The following is an 18,701-nucleotide window of genomic DNA, read 5'->3' as shown; positions in this document are numbered from 1 at the left end:
GATTGTGTCCACATGGCTTCATTTAGGCAAGCAAAAGGAAAGAGCAACCAAACAGAAGAGCGAGCGAGCGAGCTGGCTGGCTGGCTGGCTGGCTGGTCGGGGGGAAAAAAGGCCAGAAAGAAAAAAAGCAAAGTTGGAAGCGCTCAGCTCCAGACTGGGCTGGGGTCACATTTTCTGATGCGTGGACAATTTGAAGGAATGTTTGCTCAGCGGGTCGTGCCCGTCCGTCCGTCCGCCTTTTAGCGGCAGAGACGTCAGTCGCAGGGCCGCGACGGGCGCCGCCAGTCGATGGGCAGCAAGTAGAAGGTCCCCTGGGCCGGGCAGGGGTGACCTTGAGAGATGGGCGTCACGTCCGCGGCGTGCTCGCAGCCGACGGTCAGGTTGCGAGACAGGCGGATCTTAACCTGGAACCAAAGCTCGCGCTCCTGAAAGATAAGATGGAAGTGGTGAGAGGAGATGGCAAACAAACCAACCAAATGTCTGACGAGAGAAGAAAGAGCCAGCCAGCCAGCCAGCCACCTTGTCGTCTTTGATGCACTGAATCTCATACGTGCGACCGAGCAGAGGAGCCAGCACGTCCTGCACCTCAGACAGCTGCACGCAAGTCAACAAAGGCAGCATTGATTGCATTTGTGGATTGAGCTGCTCTTTTGCCGGCCGGCCGGGACCGACCGACCGGGACATGCTTCTGCACTTCACGTGTTGACGTATCGTGTCGAGTCGGTCGTTACCTTGTAAGGTCGATCGCAGGATGGCTTGATCCCGGCGTCCCCCAGGGCTCTGTGACACACGCACACACTCACGTTTGCTCAAAGCTGTTGTCGTGGTAACGCAGGCTATGTCCGCCTTACGCGTGTGCTCACTTGTGGAGGTCGAAGCGGCCTCGGAGCTTGAGACACGTCTGGAAGTATCTGAGCGGAGAGTTGAGGCCTTCCACGCACGCTGCGCACGTGCCGTGTTTCTCCCACTCGTCCCTCCTGAAAGCCAATTTTGCCCAGCCACATCATCCTTCCTTCCTTCCTTCCTTCCTTCCTTCCTTCCTTCCTTCCTTCCTTCCTTCCTTCCTTCCTTCCTTCCTTCCTTCCTTCCTTCCTTCCTTCCTTCCTTCCTTCCTTCCTTCCTTCCTTCCTTCCTTCCTTCCTTCCTTCCTTCCTTCCTGCCCCCCTCCCTCCCCCCCTCGCTCCAGTGGCTGCTTTTCATCCACTCTGATTGGATCAAGAACGCTCAAGCTTCATCTCACCGCGGTTTTCAATTTCTTTTTTTCCAATTTGAATGATTGCCGGCGTTTGCCGTTCCTGCCGCGTGTGAGCCAGGACAGGCGAGCGAGTTTGCGTGCGACTTTGCGCTCGCTCGCTTCGCGGCCCAATCTGTTCGGCGCCGCCGCCGCCGACCGAAACGCCGCACGTTCTCTCACCAGAAATGGAAGCTGGGTTGACTTTTCAACAAGGACGGCCAGCACTCTTCCAGCGCGTCCTGCAGCTCCTGAGGGAAACGCCAGTCATGGCCAAGCTTGCACTCAAACATCGAGCCAGCCCGCCCGCCAATGGCCTTACCTGCACGTCGGAGAAGAACATGGGCCAACACCTGCAGCATTGTGTCACCTTCATGGGCCTGAGAAGAGAAGGCACAATGCAAGTTGAGCGCCCGGCTGCGGTCGGTGGCTTTGCCCCGTTGATTGCCTTTGGAAGGCCGGCCAGCGCTCTCGCCGTGATCGACATGCGATCGTTCATTTGAGTTGGAGTCACCCAATGGCAGTGCTTCTCAATTATTTTCTGTTACGCCCCCCCCTAGCAAGAAGAAAACTATTCGCGCCCCCCCTCCCCACCGTGACTATCCTAACTTGTCTTGTAAGTCGTAAAATGTTGCACTGTCGCAAACGTGACAGAAGTAACAATGAGAGCGCCACTGCCCCCTGCTGTAGTAAACGCGCAATTACACTTTATTCTAGTACTGCCAAAAAAAAAGCCTGTTCCCCAGGGTCACACGCGCCCCCCCAGGAATAGCACCGCGCCCCCCAAGGGGGGCGCGCCCCACTATTTGAGAAGCACTGGCCTAGGTGACTGATTCACAATTTGGTTTTGTCTGATATCAGAGATTAAATAAAGAAAACCAACTGGCTGATTGATTTGTTTTAATTGAGAGGAAAAAAAAACAGCAAAAGCATTTCACTAGCTGACCAGGAGATGGCGACAGCGTGGCATCTGAAGACCATGGATTGTTTGTTCTGCTATAGCCTAGGTGACTGATTCACAATTTGGTTTTGTCTGATAATAGATATTAAATAAAGAAAACCAACTGGCTAATTGATTTGTTTTAATTGAGAGAAAAAAAAACATCAGCAAAAGCATTTCACTAACTGACCAGGAGATGGCGACAGCGCGGCATCTGAAGACCATGGATCGTTCTGCTATGCCGGTTTAAAAAAAAAAAAAAACCGTAATTAACTAGGGGTCAAAGGTCAAAGTTTACGGTTCAAAGTTCACCCAGGGGTCAAAGGTCGGTTCAAAGTTCACGGGGTCATGTGCACATTTTCGATTTCTAACTAGAGTTGAAAGTTCAGGGTTCAAAGGTCACCCAGGGGTCACCACGGGGTCACCACGGGGTCACCGCGGGGTCACCGCGGGTTCAAAGTTCAGGGTTCACTTTTTTTTTTTTTTTTTTTTTTTTTACGTTAACCTTTATTTAACCCAGTGCTTCTCAATTATTTTCTGTTACGCCCCCCCCCTAGCAAGAAGAAAACTATTCGCGCCCCCCCTCCCCACCGTGACTATCCTAACTTGTCTTGTAAGTTGTAAAATGTTGCACTGTCGCAAACGTGACAGAAGTAACAATGAGAGCGCCACTGCCCCCTGCTGTAGTAAACGCGCAATTACACTTTATTCTAGTACTGCCAAAAAAAAAGCCTGTTCCCCAGGGTCACACGCGCCCCCCCAGGAATAGCACCGCGCCCCCCAAGGGGGGCGCGCCCCACTATTTGAGAAGCACTGCCCAATGGGATCCTGTGAGAGTTTAGCGCTTGACCTACCACAGGCCGTGGATGGTCCAGGTGTCGACGTGCTCAGGAATGGTGCAGAGAGAAGCGTTGTCCAACGACTGAGCCCACACCGCAAGGCAGAAACAAACACGCAAGGTCACGAGCCAAGCAAGTCTTTACACATTGCTTCTCTGTCATTGGTTCATGTTACGACTGTTGTTTCCTTTTTTTTTTTTTTTCTTTTTTTTCTCTTTCTTTCTTTCTTTCCTTTCTTTCTTTCTTTCTTTCTTTCTTTCTTTCTTTCTTTCTTTCTTTCTTTCTTTCTTTCTTTCTTTCTTTCTTTCTTTCTTTCTTTCTTTCTTTCTTTCTTTCTTTTCTTTTCTTTTCTTTTCTTTTCTTTTCTTTTCTTTTCTTTTCTTTCTTTTCTTTTTTTTCTTTTTTTTCTTTTCTTTCTTTTTTTTCTTTGCGGCTTCCATCCTCACCCCTCGTAGTTTCATTTGTACAATGACACTAAAGGCATTGTTTTCCTTGCGTCCTTCCCCCTTGCTCTCCTTTCATGCCATCTCACGAGAAAGAAGCTCAAACGACGCGGTACGTGTCTCGATGATGGCCGCGCCGAAGGTCACCTGGCAGAAGGCCGCCGGCCACTGCATCGTGAAGACCGCGCACGTCCACGCGCAAGCCGCTCCATGGTATGGGTGGCCATCGTAGGCGGTCCCCTCATCTTGCGGCAGCGTTGCTATCCTCACACAGGCCAGCAGGGGCAGCAGCCAGCGCAACATCTTCAACCTCCTTAGCGTGCGTGGCTCACTCGAATGTGGGGGACGAGGGGGCAGAGTCCGGGGCACCCAGCTCCCTCAGACCAATTTCACCCACCGCCAGAGGAAAAAAGCAAACAGATGAAAGAGCACATTGGCCGATGGCACGCTTCCTGCAAAAGATGGGACCCGAGTTGCCCGCCCTTGCCTGCAAAAGCCGGCCGGCCGGACGGACAGATGGACACAAGTCATTTTGCTGTTGTACTTACCAGAAAGCTGCGAATGCTCACTCACGTTGGCGCCCAAAAAAGAGAAGTGAATGAAAAGCAAACCTTTGACGGCTTGTTCCTTGTTCTAAACTTGCATGTGAAAAGCCTGCCCCTGCCACCTGCCACTCGTCGTGAGTTTGGAGAAAAAGAAGAAGTAACACCAAAGCGTTGCGAACGTTGGCGGATGGGTCGCCCGCCCGCCCGCCCGTCACCAAACCACACTTGCACTCAAACGTCCATGATGAGAAGGCAAAACACTTTCAGAACACAAAAGATCATCATTTCTATGGTTGAAAAAAAAAAAAAAAAAACCTCACAACCTTCTTGCAATAACATATCCAATTTGGAAAAAATCATTTCTCATTTTTGCGTCCATGTTGTGCATTGCACGTGCCCACAAAATGGGAGGAATCAGGTCAAAGGTCACAAAGGAAGTGGTTGGGAAACACTGCACGAGACTAAGACACACGTTCGCAGGGCAGGTCAAAGGTTATCAGGGAGTCGCTCAACCAGGCCAACATTGCTGTTAGCTCACTTTGGACGGCTGAATTCAAACACATGCAAACATGCACACGCTGTGATTGTGTGTGCGGTTGTGTGTTTGTGCGTGCGTGCGTGCGTGCGTGCATGCGTGTGTGTGTGCGCGCATGCGTGGACAGGTGTGTTCTGTTATTGTCATCCCGGCGTCTGCAACAGCGCTTTGCCCTCGTGACCGTCACGCCAACTCTCGGATTGCGCAGCGTTCCCACCGAGCCTGAGGTCAAAGGTCAGCAGAAGGCGGATGCAAAGAGGAAGCCGGCAGGAGGAAAGGCAAGAAAGAAAAAAACACAATGAGGAGGAGGTGAAGATGAGCCCAAGCAAAGTCAAGACCGCTGCTGGGCTCCAAGCCTCACGCTTGCTTTGTGATTGCCGACGACCTCCAAATTCGCAGGCCCGTTTCTCTCATCTGAAAATAGAAAGAACGTGCGCGAGCTTGGTTGCGAGCGGCCCAACGCAAAGCGGTAGCAACCATAGCGACTGGCTTGAAATGCTAAAGAGGTGCCAAGAGTAGCTAGCCAGCTGTGCTAACGGTCAGCGCAGGGCTTGCCAAATGCCAACGGTCGGCACGCTAACGTGACGCAAGCGAGAAAGCCTCGCAAAGACGCACACGTAGGAAGCTTTCGGAGGCGACAGACATTTTCAGGCCAGGCCGCAAACTCTGTTATGCATGCACGTTCGCTCTCAAAAATAAGCACACGAATGGAACTGTCACGCACACGAGCCACAAAAAGGTTTGCCGAAAAAACCCACAACGTAAGCACGCGCACGCACACACACATACGCACGCGGTTGACAAGCTGGGAAAAGGTTTGGGTGTGGGTTAAAGGTTGCAGAGGGTGACCAAGTGATGACAGGTGCTTGACTGGGTATTTTATGAGCGTGTGTGCGTGTGTGTGTGCGTGTGTGTGTGTTCTGCTTTCATGTGCACTTCCTCCTTCTCAGGTGTGACATATCCATCACCACTTTGTTCTCAAGCACAACATTCCCACGCTCACACACAAGAAGAAAAGAAAGTTCAAGCCACAGCAAGAGTCACGGCGGGAAAGCTGGGGCCTACACACACACACACACACACACGTACATTAAGGTACAAACACAAGTGTACGTGTACAGTACCAGGCTGAGGCAACAATACACAAATTGGTATTGAAATGGAATCAATTTGTCCTCCAAAACCACCCACACTTTTTCACTATGCTCAAAAATGGTCATATGACCTGTAAGCTGCAGGAATAACATCACGCTAAGTATTTTCAAGAAGTTGCAGTTTGACGGCCAACAGATAGTGGCCACACACAAATTCCAAAGTTGACCTCTTACATGTTTGCAAACTTTTAAACAGGAAGTCAAATGACAGACGGGCACGAGCGCACGCATACGCACACGCACGCACGCACGCACGCACGCACACGCACACACACACAGTTAGTGGAGTTTTATGGGGCAGCTGTTGACCAAAAAGGGCTCTGGGGGAAGCAACAAGTTGACTTTTTAAATGTTTGCAAACTTTTAAACAGGAAGTCAAACACGTTCACGCGCCCGCACGCACGCACACACACACCGACACGCGTCCAGAGAGTTTGCTTTTGTCATTTATTTAGGAAAATAGATGAGGATTGCATTTGTTAAATAGGAACTATGTACACGTTGACGTCGAAATTAAATAAAACTGTACACACATTGCATGGTCTGAATTGAAGACCCGCCCACTGGCACCACAGACACAATTTCGGTATAAAACCACGAAGGCAAAGTGGCATGTCGCGCGCACCTTTTGCCGATGGGCGACGCTCGGTCGTCGGCGGGCGCAGGTTAACGACACGCTTGGCAAAACGGAGGCCCGGATTGGAAAAGTGCAAAGGGTGCGCAACATTCAGTCTTTGGTTTCCTCTAGTTTTTTCTCTCTTGGCAAAAGCAAAGAAAGGAGGAAAAGCTTTCTTTCATTGCGTCGGCTTCTTCCAAAGAAAAATCCTTTGCCGCGCTGGAGGTCAAACCTGCGGAGGAGGACAAAGAAGACAAAGATGCCAGTGACTGACGTGATGCGGAAGGCCTGCCCATCATCTTCGCTGTGAGTCGTGAGTTGCGTTGAATTTCTTTTCAAGCACACAGTTGGAGGCCCTCAGTCACCCGTTGTGTACGAACACCAGGAAACATTGGCCAAAAAAACTCTTTGGTCAAGTTTGTCTTACCTGGAGCGGAATCCGCCATCTTTAGTTATCTTTAGCCATCTTTAGATGCAACGCGCGAGGTGTAAACCTTAAACGCTGTCGCTACTTTTGAAAATCTACTTTCAGTTTGTTGTCTGGTGTTTTTTGCAGTTGCATTGTATTGCATGAACAAAAGGCTTTTTTTTTCATTCTTAGTTGTAGTGATTTTGTTTCTTTAACTCAGAGGTGTGTCATTGATATGACCTATCGGTGGATGGATGGATGGATGGATGGTGGATGAATGATTGGATGATTGGATGGATGATGGATGGATGGATGGATGTACACACAACCACACACACATTCGTACACATACGTCCATCCTTGAAAAGCAACAAAGTCATCTGTTTTTTGTCCCCCACCCCGCCCCCAAATTGTGCAAAAGTCAGAGGTGAGTTTGCGTCTTGCTGGACCGCCACGTTGTTTCCTGTTTGAGTTGGAGAGGAGCCTGTTGAGTGCACACGGGTGCTGACTTGTGAGCCAGCGCCCTCCGTTCCTTCCTCCTCCCAAACGCCCAGCTTTTGTGTGTGTACCTCGGTGGCAAAGACGCAGTGTTCCATCTGCTCGGGCAGGGCCAGGACGGGCCGGTAGCGCCCTTCTGCCAGCAAAGTTGCCGCCGCCTCCTCGCGCTCCACTCTAACAGAGCGACAGACAGACAGACAGACAGACAGACAGACAGACAGACAGACAGACGGCCAAAGCGTTAGATTGCACAACACTGACACCTTCCTGACATTTCATGCCGAGTGACGAGAAAAAGGTACCCGAGCACATTGGGCCAAAAGGGAGGGAAGGAATACACAAAGAGTTTGGAAGAAAACATAAAGCTGCCGAGGGTGGGCCGGCCACCCGTTAGGTCTTAGAACAGCCACTGCGCTGCGCTGCGCTGCGAACACAAAGTTGACGTTTCAAGGCAGCGTCGGCGACGTTGCGTGTCCGGCGGAACCGCCCCAGCCGGATGGGGATTTGACACCTGGGTCGCCCTCATGTTTGAGCAGCGTGATGGTTACCAAAGTGCAGCAAGCAAACACTGTTGGCAAACTTTGCTTGAACTGTTCCACTTCAAATGTTGTCGTTCGGAGTACGCCCAAACGGCTTTCTACAGTTAGCGTTCAAAACAAAAGATTCCATATTTGAAAGTAAAAAATTGCTTTTGGCCCCTTTCTTACCTGTCCAACTTGTTGCTGATTTGCTCCAGGGCCGGCTTGTAGTCAGTGGCCATTTTGTTTTTGAAGACAGTCCCGCGCCTGGCTCCGTCCCCGCTCAGCGCCACGTCCTTATTGGACACTTTGACGTGTCCCCTGTCCTCGGCCACCAATCGGTTGTTCACGGCCTCCAGGTTGTTCTTGACCGACGCCGAGGCGGCCGCCAGCTCCCTGCCGCGCCGCAGTTGGCGCGCGACAAAGACGGCGCCCGCCGCCAGGAGGCTCAGCATCACGGCGGCCAGCGCGCAGGCGGCGGCCAGCGCGGCAGGGAACGCGTCCTCGGAAGGCGGCGGCTGTGGCGGCCCGGCCGGCCAGACCGCGTCCTCGCAGCGCGCCCCCATGAATCCCGGCGGACACTGGCACACGGGCCCCGAGAAGTGGGCAAAGCAGCGGCCGCCGTTGAGGCACGGAAAGCGGTCGCAGGGGCTGGAGCGCAAGGAGCAGTCCTTGCCGCCAAAGCCCAGCGCGCACGTGCACGTGAAGTCGGCCACGCCGTCGGCGCAGGTTCCGGCGTTGCGGCAAGGGTTGCTGGCGCAGTCGTCCACGTTGGTCTGGCAGCGGGGGCCGGCGAAACCTGGGCGGCAGCGGCACGCCGCCGCGTCCGCCTGGTCGGAGCCCGAGTCCACGCACTCGCCGCCTTGAGGCAAAAGGAAAAACACCTTGGCTTAGCGTGGCAGCCTACCATCGACACAATGGCTTCCAAAGCACTTGGCCTGCCTGCCTGCCTGCCTGCCTGCCTGCCTGCCTGCCTGCCTGCCTGCCTGCCTGCCTGCCTGCCTGCCTGCCTGCCTGCCTGCCTGCCTGCCTGCCTGCCTGCCTGCCTGGCTGCCTGCCTGGCTGCCTGCCTGGCTGCCTGCCTGGCTGCCTGCCTGCCTGGCTGCCTGCCTGGCTGCCTGCCTGGCTGCCTGCCTGGCTGCCTGCCTGCCTGCCTGGCTGCCTGCCTGGCTGCCTGCCTGGCTGCCTGCCTGCCTGCCTGCCTGCCTGCCTGCCTGCCTGCCTGCCTGCCTGCCTGGCTGGCTGCCTGCCTGCCTGCCTGCCTGCCTGCCTGCCTGCCTGCCTGGCTGCCTGCCTGCCTGCCTGCCTGGCTGCCTGGCTGCCTGGCTGCCTGGCTGCCTGCCTGCCTGCCTGGCTGCCTGCCTGCCTGCCTGCCTTCAAAACACGTTAGCTTAGCGTGTTATCCCGTCGTAAAATTTGGATTCTATGCGTCTTTGTATGTTGCCTTAGGCGAGCAGCAGTGAGACTACTAGAAGCTATTTTGGCGGTACAGAGAAGCTCTCGTTTCAGTAATGTGTCGGTACTTAGAATATGGAAGGGCCATTTGTCCGTGACCAGGAAGACCCTTGTCCGTGCCCTTTTAGGGGCATCGACTGAGACTCCAACCGCAGCTGCTGTCTTACGAGGTACAAAAGATGTGGGGCCACAGAAAGAGAGGGAAGAGAGAGAGAGAGGAGAAGGAAAAAGCTGCAAACATCTTTGCTTTTGGGGCCACTCGAACTTTTGGAGAGACATCACTCTGACATCGGTTGAATCCAATCTTTTCCCAATCAGCCGTGTGTCACTGGAGGGCCAGCCATCGTCCACCCACTGGAGTGCTTCCTTCTCCACCGAGTGTTTTTTGGAGACCAGCGAAGCAACAAAGACCATTCACTCCAATCCGTTGACAACACCCCATGATATTGGAACAACTAACAAGCACTTGAACCAGAACAAGTAAGCAAAAGGAAGGAAATACCAGTGTGTTCCAAATGGAGTTATTTCCCTTGTTTTCCAAGGATATCAAATTACGACTTGACTAAAGGATGATGGAAAATAGCCCCCTCGCACCCTGAAATTGGGATTGCAATTGGACGCGCTTGAAATCAAAGCTTCCTGTGTGAATGCATAAAGACGACCCTTTTGTTTGCGAGAGATTGTTAAATGTGTCAAAAGTTACAAAACCAAATGAATGAACCACATTCCCATTGGAATAGCTTCACCACCACCGTCATTTGAAACGGGTACAAATACGCCAGGTTGAAAAGGAAGTGCACCCGCAACTAGCATGCCATCACTTTGCTATTGTATAGTTCACGCTCGACAAGTAGCTTACTTTGGGAAAAAAAAAGAGAAAGAAAAGGCTTTTAAAAATCAAACCATGGCGTCATATTTTGCAGTGAAGGAACTGAACTTGCAGTTCAAGTTACAAAGGTGGTTCTGGCAAAAGTGAGGCAGGCGTAAACCACAGTCGAAGATCGCGCAAGTAACATTGCAGCGTGGCTGGGCCGCATGACGGACGGAGGCAGCCTGGCGGCGGCGGCGGCGGCGGCAGCGTCATGCCGCTGCGGTGACATTCAACAAGGGCTTTTAATGAAGCAATGAATGAATGAATGTCAGCAACAGGAAGCGGCCGCCACCGCCGCTGCCGCCGTCGCCACGCCTGTTTTGATGAAGCCTCTGCGGGCTTCTTCTTGATCTGACCTCCGCGGTGAAAGGGAACAAAACGCTGACTCCACCACCCGCTTGGCCTTTTGGACTTGACACTGACCCCATGCAAATCACTTTTGGTCCATGGCGGGAAAAGGCCGGACGAGCTGCTTGAGAGCAATTATTGCGCCAACCCCATGCTCTTGTCGAAAGAGATTCAACCGCTGCTTTCACCAACTGACGCTAATGTGAATAAGGACCAAGCGCTTTCCTTTCAACACTGGCTCAGAGGCGCCGTGATGGCAGCTAGGCTAAAGTCAGCTACGCTGTCCATTGACCATCTGAGAGACTGCCAGAGGAGGATGGCTGGCTCACTTGTCCTGGCCCATATGGAGCCGCTTTGATTCCAAGGCGTTCCAGGCTGGCCAATAGCGGAGGTCCGCTACATATGAATCCATTTATTAGTGAACAAAAGTCCAGGAATCAATGCAACGCCTCTGTTAGCGTGTTTACTCTGCTTGTGCTCGGAAACACGCCACTGGCCGGGGTCCACGTTTGTGTGGCGGCGGCGGCGGCGGCGGCGGCAGCGGCGGCCTTTCTTGTTTCCTGCTTGTCAGGCGGGAACGTTTTGGAGATTGAGGATAAGATGAATGCGCCCGAGGGGAGATAACCATCGACTAATGTGGCCATTTCACGCTCTCGTTTGGGCCGCGCTGGCGCCGTCCGTCACTTCCTGATTGGCCACCGCTGCAGTCGTGGCCTTTTTTTAGCTTTAGCTGCAAGTCAGCTGTGTTTTGGCTGCGCTTTAGCCACAGTGCCGCCGAGCCCTCCGGCAACATTTTTTCCAAAAATGACAAGAGCGGCGCTAATGTTAGCAACATCCTTGTTTCCTGCACAGTGTGTGTGTGGGGGGAATCCTGGATCCAAATCTACACTCAAGATATTCGAAAGCGGAATGGTTACATGGTCATACATCGGCGTCAATATTCGGAGTCTACTTTTGTCCGCTTAAGAGTCTTTTGTTCACCATCCGACAAGCTGGAGACTAATGTTGGCCTAGCGGGGTGTGGCGCAATTGAGTTACCGTTAGCACAGGGGTTGCTGCTGCAGCGGTTGGCCTTCATCTCGCAGTTGGAGCCGGCGTACCCCGGCGGGCAGCGGCAGGTGTAGCTGCCGCCGCCGCCGCCGCCGCCGCCGCCTCCCGACGTGGCCGCCTCGCACACGCCGCGGTTGAAGCACGGCTCGTCGGCGCACGTCAGGACGCCGCCGGTGCCGCAATCAGGGCCGGAGAAGCCCCGAGGACACACGCACAGGAAGCCGTCCGACAAATTCTGAAAGCAAACCAAGAAAAAGACTTTTAGCAAACACTGTGCTGGGCGCTAAAAAGAGCCACTCTTTCAAAAAGGAGACAAGCAATTGAAAGGAAAATGGACTCCGATAAGCACATTTCAATTCTTGCCCAGAGGAGGCAGCCATTTTGCTTTCAGACAGAAAAACGGATGTATTGATGATGTCTTTGGGTGTCGGAGAGCAAGGCGCTATCAGGGGCCGCACTTGACGACTCCATGCCGCCGCCATCCGTCCGCCAACCTAACTAACGTAAAGCACGCGCTGAGAACAGCCCAAATATAACAGCGCTGGTCGGCAACCCAAGATGGCTGCCCTCTGGCGACCCAAGGCGGCTGCCCTCCGGCTTCAGCTGCCTACACCTTCTCATTTTGCTCTTTAAAGTTGGATGTTGTGCGCTTTAACGCGCTTCCGGACAGACATCTAGACTGTCAAAAATGGAGCAAAACACAAATAATGCATTTCAGGAAAAGAAAAATGGAGAGGAATTTTCAATCCATTTATTTGGGCTTAAATGTTCCTACGTTGAAAGAGGTTGGCTTTTTTTTGACTCATCATGTTGGAACGCTGCTGAGTCAGCCGAAAGACTTTGGGGACCGGCGACCAATCTGCAGCTCTTCATCCGCTCAATTGTACAAGGCCCGCTCTCGCCTTTTCCGCGCTTTTTGGGTGGACATAGATTTGTTTTGATCTTTGTGATTCTACGAGACACGGGCTGGGCTATGTGAAATGTTACCTTTACAGAATCAATGGGTTGCAATGGCATCCTATCCTATTGTAAAGCACCAGTTGGCTATCGTAGAGGGCCATAAAAACAAAAATTGATTGATTGATTGATTGATTGATTGATTGATTGAAGATGACAGGAGTGTGGGCACGTTCTAACGCAAGGCGACCCTGTAACGTGTCATTGTTGCGGCACTGACTTTGCTCTCCCCCAAAGATAGCCAGTAGAAAGCCACGCTGGACTCAAAACATTGTCAAAACGCCCGAACACACACATATATATATATATATATATATATATATATATATGTGTATATATGTGTATACATATATACACACACACACACTCACATATACACACATAGACGTACATACACACACACACATTATATATATATATATATATATATATATATATATATATATATATATATATATATATATATATATATGTGTATACATATATACACACACACACACACACTCACACATACACACATAGACGTACATACACACACACACATTATATATATATATATATATATATATATATATATATATATACATATATATGCTTCTTCCTAAATGATAAAAATATTCCTTTAGAAAAATGCATTTTGTCTTTACTTGTGTGTTCTTCGACAACTATGTTTGATGATGGCAAACATTAAAGTGCGCCAAACATGCAAACAAACAGACTTTGGACGATACAGCCCTGTGCCAGCAAGTTGACACGTGACTGGTTCAGTGTTTATGAAGATGGACTCAGTTTCGGACACCCCCCCACCCCATTCACTGGACTAAATGTAGTCTGGCATCGACTGGTGACGGATCCATTGTTTGTGTAGACGCATGTCCCGGGACGTCAACTGTGGCAACCAGTCCATGGTTTATCTCCGCATGCCCTGACAGGGAGTTGCTGTTGTTGAAAGGGCCTCCATCCGGCCAGTGCAGTTTTGGGTCGGCATCTTCAACAGCGTGTCCTGGCAAATTTGCGCCTGCAAGCGAGGTCATCCTTGAGCGTGGGTGCCTCAAGACTTGCGCTTTCCTTAGGTCTGCTTTTGTGGCAGGCACTGCAGATGAGCGCTCGGTGGGCCGCTCGGGCGCCTCGGTCCTCAGGCGGCAACGATGAAAGAGAGTAGCAGAAGAAGCGGCGCGAGTCGGCACCACTGGCGGAGGCTTGCAGACGGGACGCAGCCAGGTGGGTCCTTTTGAACACTTTGAGTTTCCTCCGTGCGGTGTTTCAAGTGGTGGGAATCACTTCATTCTGGGTGGAGCCTTGCCTTGGGGAGAGGCGGCGGCGGCGGCGGCGGCGGCGGCGGCGGGAGACCTCCACGCAGGGGAGTTCGCGGTGGCCAACGTCCAAGAAGGGAACAAAGTCAGCATAGGCGGCTGGCCGGCTCGGGCAGGCGGGCCGGTGGACAGTTGCTGATGGTGGTCAAGGTGGCATCAGTGAAGGATTGCCGCGAGGCCGGCTGGCCCGCCCGCCCGCCCGCCTGCCGGCCGGCCGTCTAACGTCATCCGAGACTTGGCGTTTCCTGACCTCATCAATCATCGTTGGGGGGAGCCTTTCCTCAAGGAGATGTCGCAGCAGTCAATCATACTTGATGATTCTTTGGAGTGCGACGACTCGGCAAAGGGGCGGCGCAGATGGACAATGGGCTGGCCCCGTCCCATCCGCAGATGGACAATGGGCTGGCCCCGTCCCGTCCCGTAACAGCTGCCAGTAGCCTGGAGTGGGTTGCCTGCTCTGGTGTTTGCATGTGGCCTGATATCGGGCGGCGACCATTCTATCGTTTGTCCATACGTAAGCCGACATAGACTGGCCAAAGCGCGGCAAAGCAGCATCATCGTAAAAACGATGAGTAATATTCATTCTGACTTGTTGTGACAAATGCGCACACGAGGTCATCCACGGAGCTTGCTAGCTAGCTAGAAATGGGGGAGCGCTTGTAAACAAGCAAGGCAAGTGGAAATTGCTTATTTTGGCAACATTTTGGGAAGACCATGTGGAGGTCAGGTGCAAGATGTGTTTTGCAAAATGTTCAATGATGGATTTTTGTTCATTCTTATTCTTCCAAATGCAGTAGTGGCCGGTCGACTACCCACTTACTACAGTTGAAAATGTGACGATGATGGAGAAATAAGAGGGATTGAAGTCACAGTATCCATTGATCAAAATATTCAGCAAAAACCCTTTTTCTCAGTGTGACTGCTGTGCTAGATGGCGAAGGAAGGAGGCTGGGAGGGTATTTCCATCGTAGGATGTTTGTTTTGATGAGGAAACTTGAATGTATACATTTGCACTCTTTGGTCAGAGTGGAACTTACATTTTTACAGTGTTAAACGTTATTGGATTGGATTCAATATTTTCTCGTGCGCTCCTTTGAATGATCAATTATTACCAACATAATGAGGGTCAACGGTCTACGCTCTGTGACTGGCCGAAGGATATTTAGGACGGAAGGACTGGCGAGCGGGCGAGGCGGACGCGGGCCGGTTGAGCTCACCTTGCAGCTGCCTCCGTTCCTGCAGGGGGCGCTTTCGCACAGGTCGTTCTTGATCTCGCAGTTGTTCCCGCTGAATCCTGGCCTGCAGGCGCAGGTGTAGCTGCCCTGCCCGGTGTTGGTGCACGAGGCGCCGTTGCGGCACGGCTTGTGGTTGGTGCAGTAGTTGAGGTCTGCGGGCGGCAAAAAAAGCCCGTCGCTCAGGCGGGCCCGACGCCGACCGGCCGGCCGCCCGGCCAGCGGGGGCTTTGCACCGGCACTCACCCTGGTCGCAGTAGAGTCCGCCCCAGCCCTCTTTGCAGTCGCACTGCCACGGCTGCCGGCAGGTCCCGTGCAGGCATCCGGGGTGGCGCGCGCACTGCTCGCAGCGCTCGCCCTGCCAGCCCTGACGACACGTGCACTCGCCGGGGGCCTCGCAGAAGCCGTGCTCGGCGCTGCAGCCGGAAGCGCAGATGGCTGGAGGCGAGGAAGGAAGGAAGGAAGGAAGCAAGGAAAGAAGGATGGATGGATGGATGGATGGATGGATGGATGGATGGATGGATGGATGGATGGATGGATGGATGGATGGATGGATGGATGGATGGATGGATGGATGGATGGAGGGAGGGATGGATGGATGGATGGATGGATGGGAGGGGGGTGGGAGGGAGGGAGCAAAGATGCCAGCAAGTCAGCCAGGGCGTGTGAAAAAAAAAAAAACAAGGTCCAAACTGTTGCTGGAACGTGCGCACACACAAGCACATGACCTCACATGCACAAACGCACACCAGTACACTTACACACAAGCGTGCTCACGCAACTTCACTTACATAAACATGAACATGTATAATACTGTATATACTTGCACACTCATATATATTAACACGTACGCACAAACACCGCAGAGCACCTTTGCATGAATACGCACAGTACAAAGTGCAAAGTACATACAGATATACACAAACACATTACCAGGCACTAACCACACAACCACGCACACACACACGACATGCACTTGCATGCAGGTGGTCTACGCAACAAAAGTGACACGTGCCATCTCTTTTCATGGCCACATTAAGCACGGCACCGGGGGGGGGCAATTGTGAGTGTGTATGTGGGGGGGGGGGGGGGGGGGGCGGCATTGTTGGGCTCAGAACAGGCGGCCTTCTCACACACATACATACACACACACACACACACACACACACAAATACAATTGGAAAAAAGTTGGAGAAAAGGAAGCGAGGGAAGCAAAGGAGAGAATGGCCAAAGCTGGGAAAAGAAGTCAAAGTGAGCGGCGGACTCACGCCGAGCGCAGTACTGGCCCGCCCAGCCGTCCAGGCACTGGCGCTGGCCGTCGCGCCGGCAGCTGTAGTGTCCGAAGGTGTCGTTTCGGGGCCGGCAGAAGGCAGCGCAGGCGTCGCCGTGATAGTGCTGGTCGCACACGGCGCGGTACGCGTAATGCACACGGCTGCCGCGCTCGCCAAAGTGGACGTCCTGTAACCAATCCTCGCCTACGCGCAGCTGCCGCCGTGTCGCCAGGCGGCTGATCAGGTTGTTCTGGTTCTCTGAGGCAACAGAAAAAGGGGGACACACGCAGCCAAGGAGTCAACTTTGAGGACTTGAAGGCAAGCGGACTGAGGCACGAGTCAACTGAGCTCCGTTCTTGGGCCTCGTTCACGAGGAATCCCAAATAAGGTGCACAGTACATGACCGCCCGGTCGCCATTTGTGGGGAGGGGAGCCAGGCCCCGTTGTCTGCTGAAAACGCAACTACGTTGGTGCTCAGTGGACCATCTCGAGGCTCTAGTGAGGAGCCTTCGTGTTGTCTAATGCAAAAGCGGTGCTTTGGCGCCACCCTGTGGCATCTACAGGCAACCGCAAGGCGCTATGGAGAGACTTATAGAACGGTTGCTCGCTCGCTCGCTCGCTCGCAACCCCCAGATTGAGGCACAAGACAACCTGACAGCTGCTTGAGGCACTAAACTTGTACGTATTGCCAAGCCCACTTGAGGGGGTGCATGGTGACGACCTAAGTCAGGTCATTGAGGCACAACCTCAACCAAATTCAAAATGATGCGGCAAATTGTTCCCCAGAAAACACCCTGAACACGCTTGCCATAATATTCTATGTTCCACTTTCTCCAACTCCAGGTGCTGTTTTAGGCCCCAGACAAGAAGATGCAGCAAAAAAAAAAGGGGTCGATAGCACTGCAATGCCTATTGATGCCACAAGATGGTGCCACAGGGTTCATTTAGTTGAAGCGCAGCGCTTTGGGTTCCAATGGGGAATGACTTCAAAGATGGGAGGGGCATGAGTTGCAATTGGTGAATATGCGACTTTGAGTGCGTGGAGGCGCCGCTCGGTGTAGAAACTGAGGTACTGCAGCAGAGTTGTACCTGCGGAGTTGAGTTGGGAAGACTCGGCAGTCCAGGCCTCCAAGATCAAAGAGAAAGTTCCCTGGAGGAAAGCAAAAGGTTTGTCCATGAACAAAGCAGTGGATGGTGGGGGGTCGGCTCGGCTCGGCGGGGGCCTACTTACAGGCCACTTGAAGTGGAAGGGCACCCGAAGGGGATCGCTGCCGCCGATGGAGCCCGGGTCAGTGGCCAGGATCTCGGTGAGCGCGGTCCCGTACGTGCAGGGCGGCTTGGGGTCGATGACGTCCTGTGCATGCTTGAGGCACACCCGGAAGAAGAGGTGGCACACGCGCGACGGCGTTCGGCACAGCGGCGCGCTCGTGCCCGTGCCCGTGCGCGTCAGCGACTCGATCTTCAGTTCGAACACGCCGGACGACTCCGTCTGCAGATTGACATGCACCATCCATGACGTCATTGGGACAAAAACGAGGGAGCACACGGACGCGACCCAAAGAGACAAAATGGGGCTCAATCACGGCAATGCAAACACACAAAAACGGTCGATTCGATCTTGGCAAAAATCGAAAATGTCCTTCAAGATAGAAAGGGAGTCGACGTTCAAAAAAGAAAAAGGATCATTCATATTACTGCTGCGAGACAGCAATTACGTCAAGACGTTGAAGCCGTTCAGCTCTTGCTTTTTCTTTCGTGATCTTATCTAACTTAGCGGAAAACGCGCGCACACACGACGGACAATAAGTAGCAAGCCACATACAAGTTCAACAAGTCTGAATTCACGAATGACACGAGTGAAGCAATTTTAAAAAAGAAAGTCAAAGGTCGCGCGCCCGCACGCCCGCACGCCCGTGTGCGTAAAAGCGCTCGAGGGCGTCGGAGGAGAGTCGAGTCAAGATGTCAACACGAGTCAAGTCAGGGCGACGAAGCGAAAGTAGACAAGTGGAGTCGATTCGAGCAAAGTAAAACAAAGTACTGACGGTGAGCGCTCGCATTAGGATGACGAGCAGAGCGGCCAGCAGGCAGCGCGCCATGGCGCCTCCGAGCTGCATCCAGAAGTTACCAACACGAAAGTCCAAAACGTGCGGAGCACAGCGACGGCAGCCAGCCAGCCAGCCAGGCAGGAAGACAGGCAGGCAGGCAGGCAGGCAGGCAGGCAGGCAGCCAGGCAGGCAGACAGCCAGGTAGGTAGGTAAGGTAGGCAGCCGCGCTCTCTACGACAGTGAAAGAGACGAGCGCGAGCGCAGCGGCAGCGGCAGTGGCAGCGCCAGGTAGGAAGGTTGAATACTGAAGACTGGAGCGCGGCCCGGAGGGACTTTTTTTTTTATATAGCAGTGGGGCAGTGTGGGGGTGGGGGAGGAGGAGGAGGCGGAGGAGGAAGGAAGAAAGTGGGGTGGGGAAAGGGCCGAGAGAG

General features: G+C 53.0%; 2 protein-coding genes across 5 annotated transcripts; both read right to left on the bottom strand.

Moving 5' to 3' along the window:
• Positions 1 to 2: 2 nt before the first annotated feature.
• On the bottom strand, positions 3 to 4,158 carry rnaset2l (ribonuclease T2, like). Of its 3 annotated transcripts, none has more exons than XM_061281460.1 (9): positions 4,002 to 4,158; positions 3,601 to 3,826; positions 3,026 to 3,093; positions 1,554 to 1,611; positions 1,415 to 1,482; positions 864 to 977; positions 732 to 780; positions 520 to 594; positions 3 to 425 (listed from the first exon to the last, which is right to left on the bottom strand). In XM_061281460.1, exons 2-9 carry the CDS (start codon positions 3,754 to 3,756, stop codon positions 255 to 257), a joined length of 759 nt encoding a protein of 252 aa, XP_061137444.1. In that variant the 5' UTR covers positions 3,757 to 3,826; positions 4,002 to 4,158; the 3' UTR covers positions 3 to 254. The 3 variants fall into 3 exon arrangements, with proteins under 3 accessions (XP_061137444.1, XP_061137442.1, XP_061137443.1); XM_061281458.1 differs by having other exon boundaries at positions 3,601 to 3,905; positions 4,002 to 4,156; XM_061281459.1 differs by having other exon boundaries at positions 3,601 to 3,839; positions 4,004 to 4,151.
• Positions 4,159 to 6,113: 1,955 nt separating this feature from the next.
• dlc (deltaC) lies at positions 6,114 to 18,642 on the bottom strand. 2 transcript variants are annotated; one of them, XM_061280910.1, is made up of 10 exons: positions 18,268 to 18,636; positions 17,457 to 17,714; positions 17,315 to 17,375; positions 16,223 to 16,483; positions 15,201 to 15,392; positions 14,940 to 15,109; positions 11,441 to 11,687; positions 7,918 to 8,590; positions 7,282 to 7,384; positions 6,114 to 6,535 (listed from the first exon to the last, which is right to left on the bottom strand). In XM_061280910.1, exons 1-10 carry the CDS (start codon positions 18,337 to 18,339, stop codon positions 6,530 to 6,532), a joined length of 2,043 nt encoding a protein of 680 aa, XP_061136894.1. In that variant the 5' UTR covers positions 18,340 to 18,636; the 3' UTR covers positions 6,114 to 6,529. The 2 variants fall into 2 exon arrangements, with proteins under 2 accessions (XP_061136894.1, XP_061136893.1); XM_061280909.1 differs by having other exon boundaries at positions 6,114 to 7,384; positions 18,268 to 18,642.
• Positions 18,643 to 18,701: the final 59 nt, after the last annotated feature.

This window comes from Syngnathus typhle, linkage group LG6, assembly GCF_033458585.1.
Source record: "Syngnathus typhle isolate RoL2023-S1 ecotype Sweden linkage group LG6, RoL_Styp_1.0, whole genome shotgun sequence".
Classification (NCBI taxonomy): domain Eukaryota; kingdom Metazoa; phylum Chordata; class Actinopteri; order Syngnathiformes; family Syngnathidae; genus Syngnathus; species Syngnathus typhle.
This window is presented reverse-complemented; position numbering and strand designations above follow the sequence as displayed.

What these genes read in the sequence shown, in the direction of transcription:
- rnaset2l (XM_061281460.1), bottom strand. Translation starts at nt 3,756, where the DNA reads ATGTTGCGCTGGCTGCTGCCCCTGCTGGCCTGTGTGAGGATAGCAACG. An exon ending in GGCCGGCGGCCTTCTGCCAG is followed by an intron (nt 3,094 to 3,600) that starts GTGACCTTCGGC and finishes GTGTGGGCTCAG; the next exon opens with TCGTTGGACAACGCTTCTCT. An exon ending in CCTGCGATCGACCTTACAAG is followed by an intron (nt 595 to 731) that starts GTAACGACCGAC and finishes ACTTGCGTGCAG; the next exon opens with CTGTCTGAGGTGCAGGACGT.
- dlc (XM_061280909.1), bottom strand. Translation starts at nt 18,339, where the DNA reads ATGCAGCTCGGAGGCGCCATGGCGCGCTGCCTGCTGGCCGCTCTGCTC. An exon ending in TTCCCAACTCAACTCCGCAG is followed by an intron (nt 16,484 to 17,314) that starts GTACAACTCTGC and finishes CTGTTGCCTCAG; the next exon opens with AGAACCAGAACAACCTGATC. An exon ending in CGGACTCTACTGCGACCAGG is followed by an intron (nt 15,110 to 15,200) that starts GTGAGTGCCGGT and finishes TGCCGCCCGCAG; the next exon opens with ACCTCAACTACTGCACCAAC.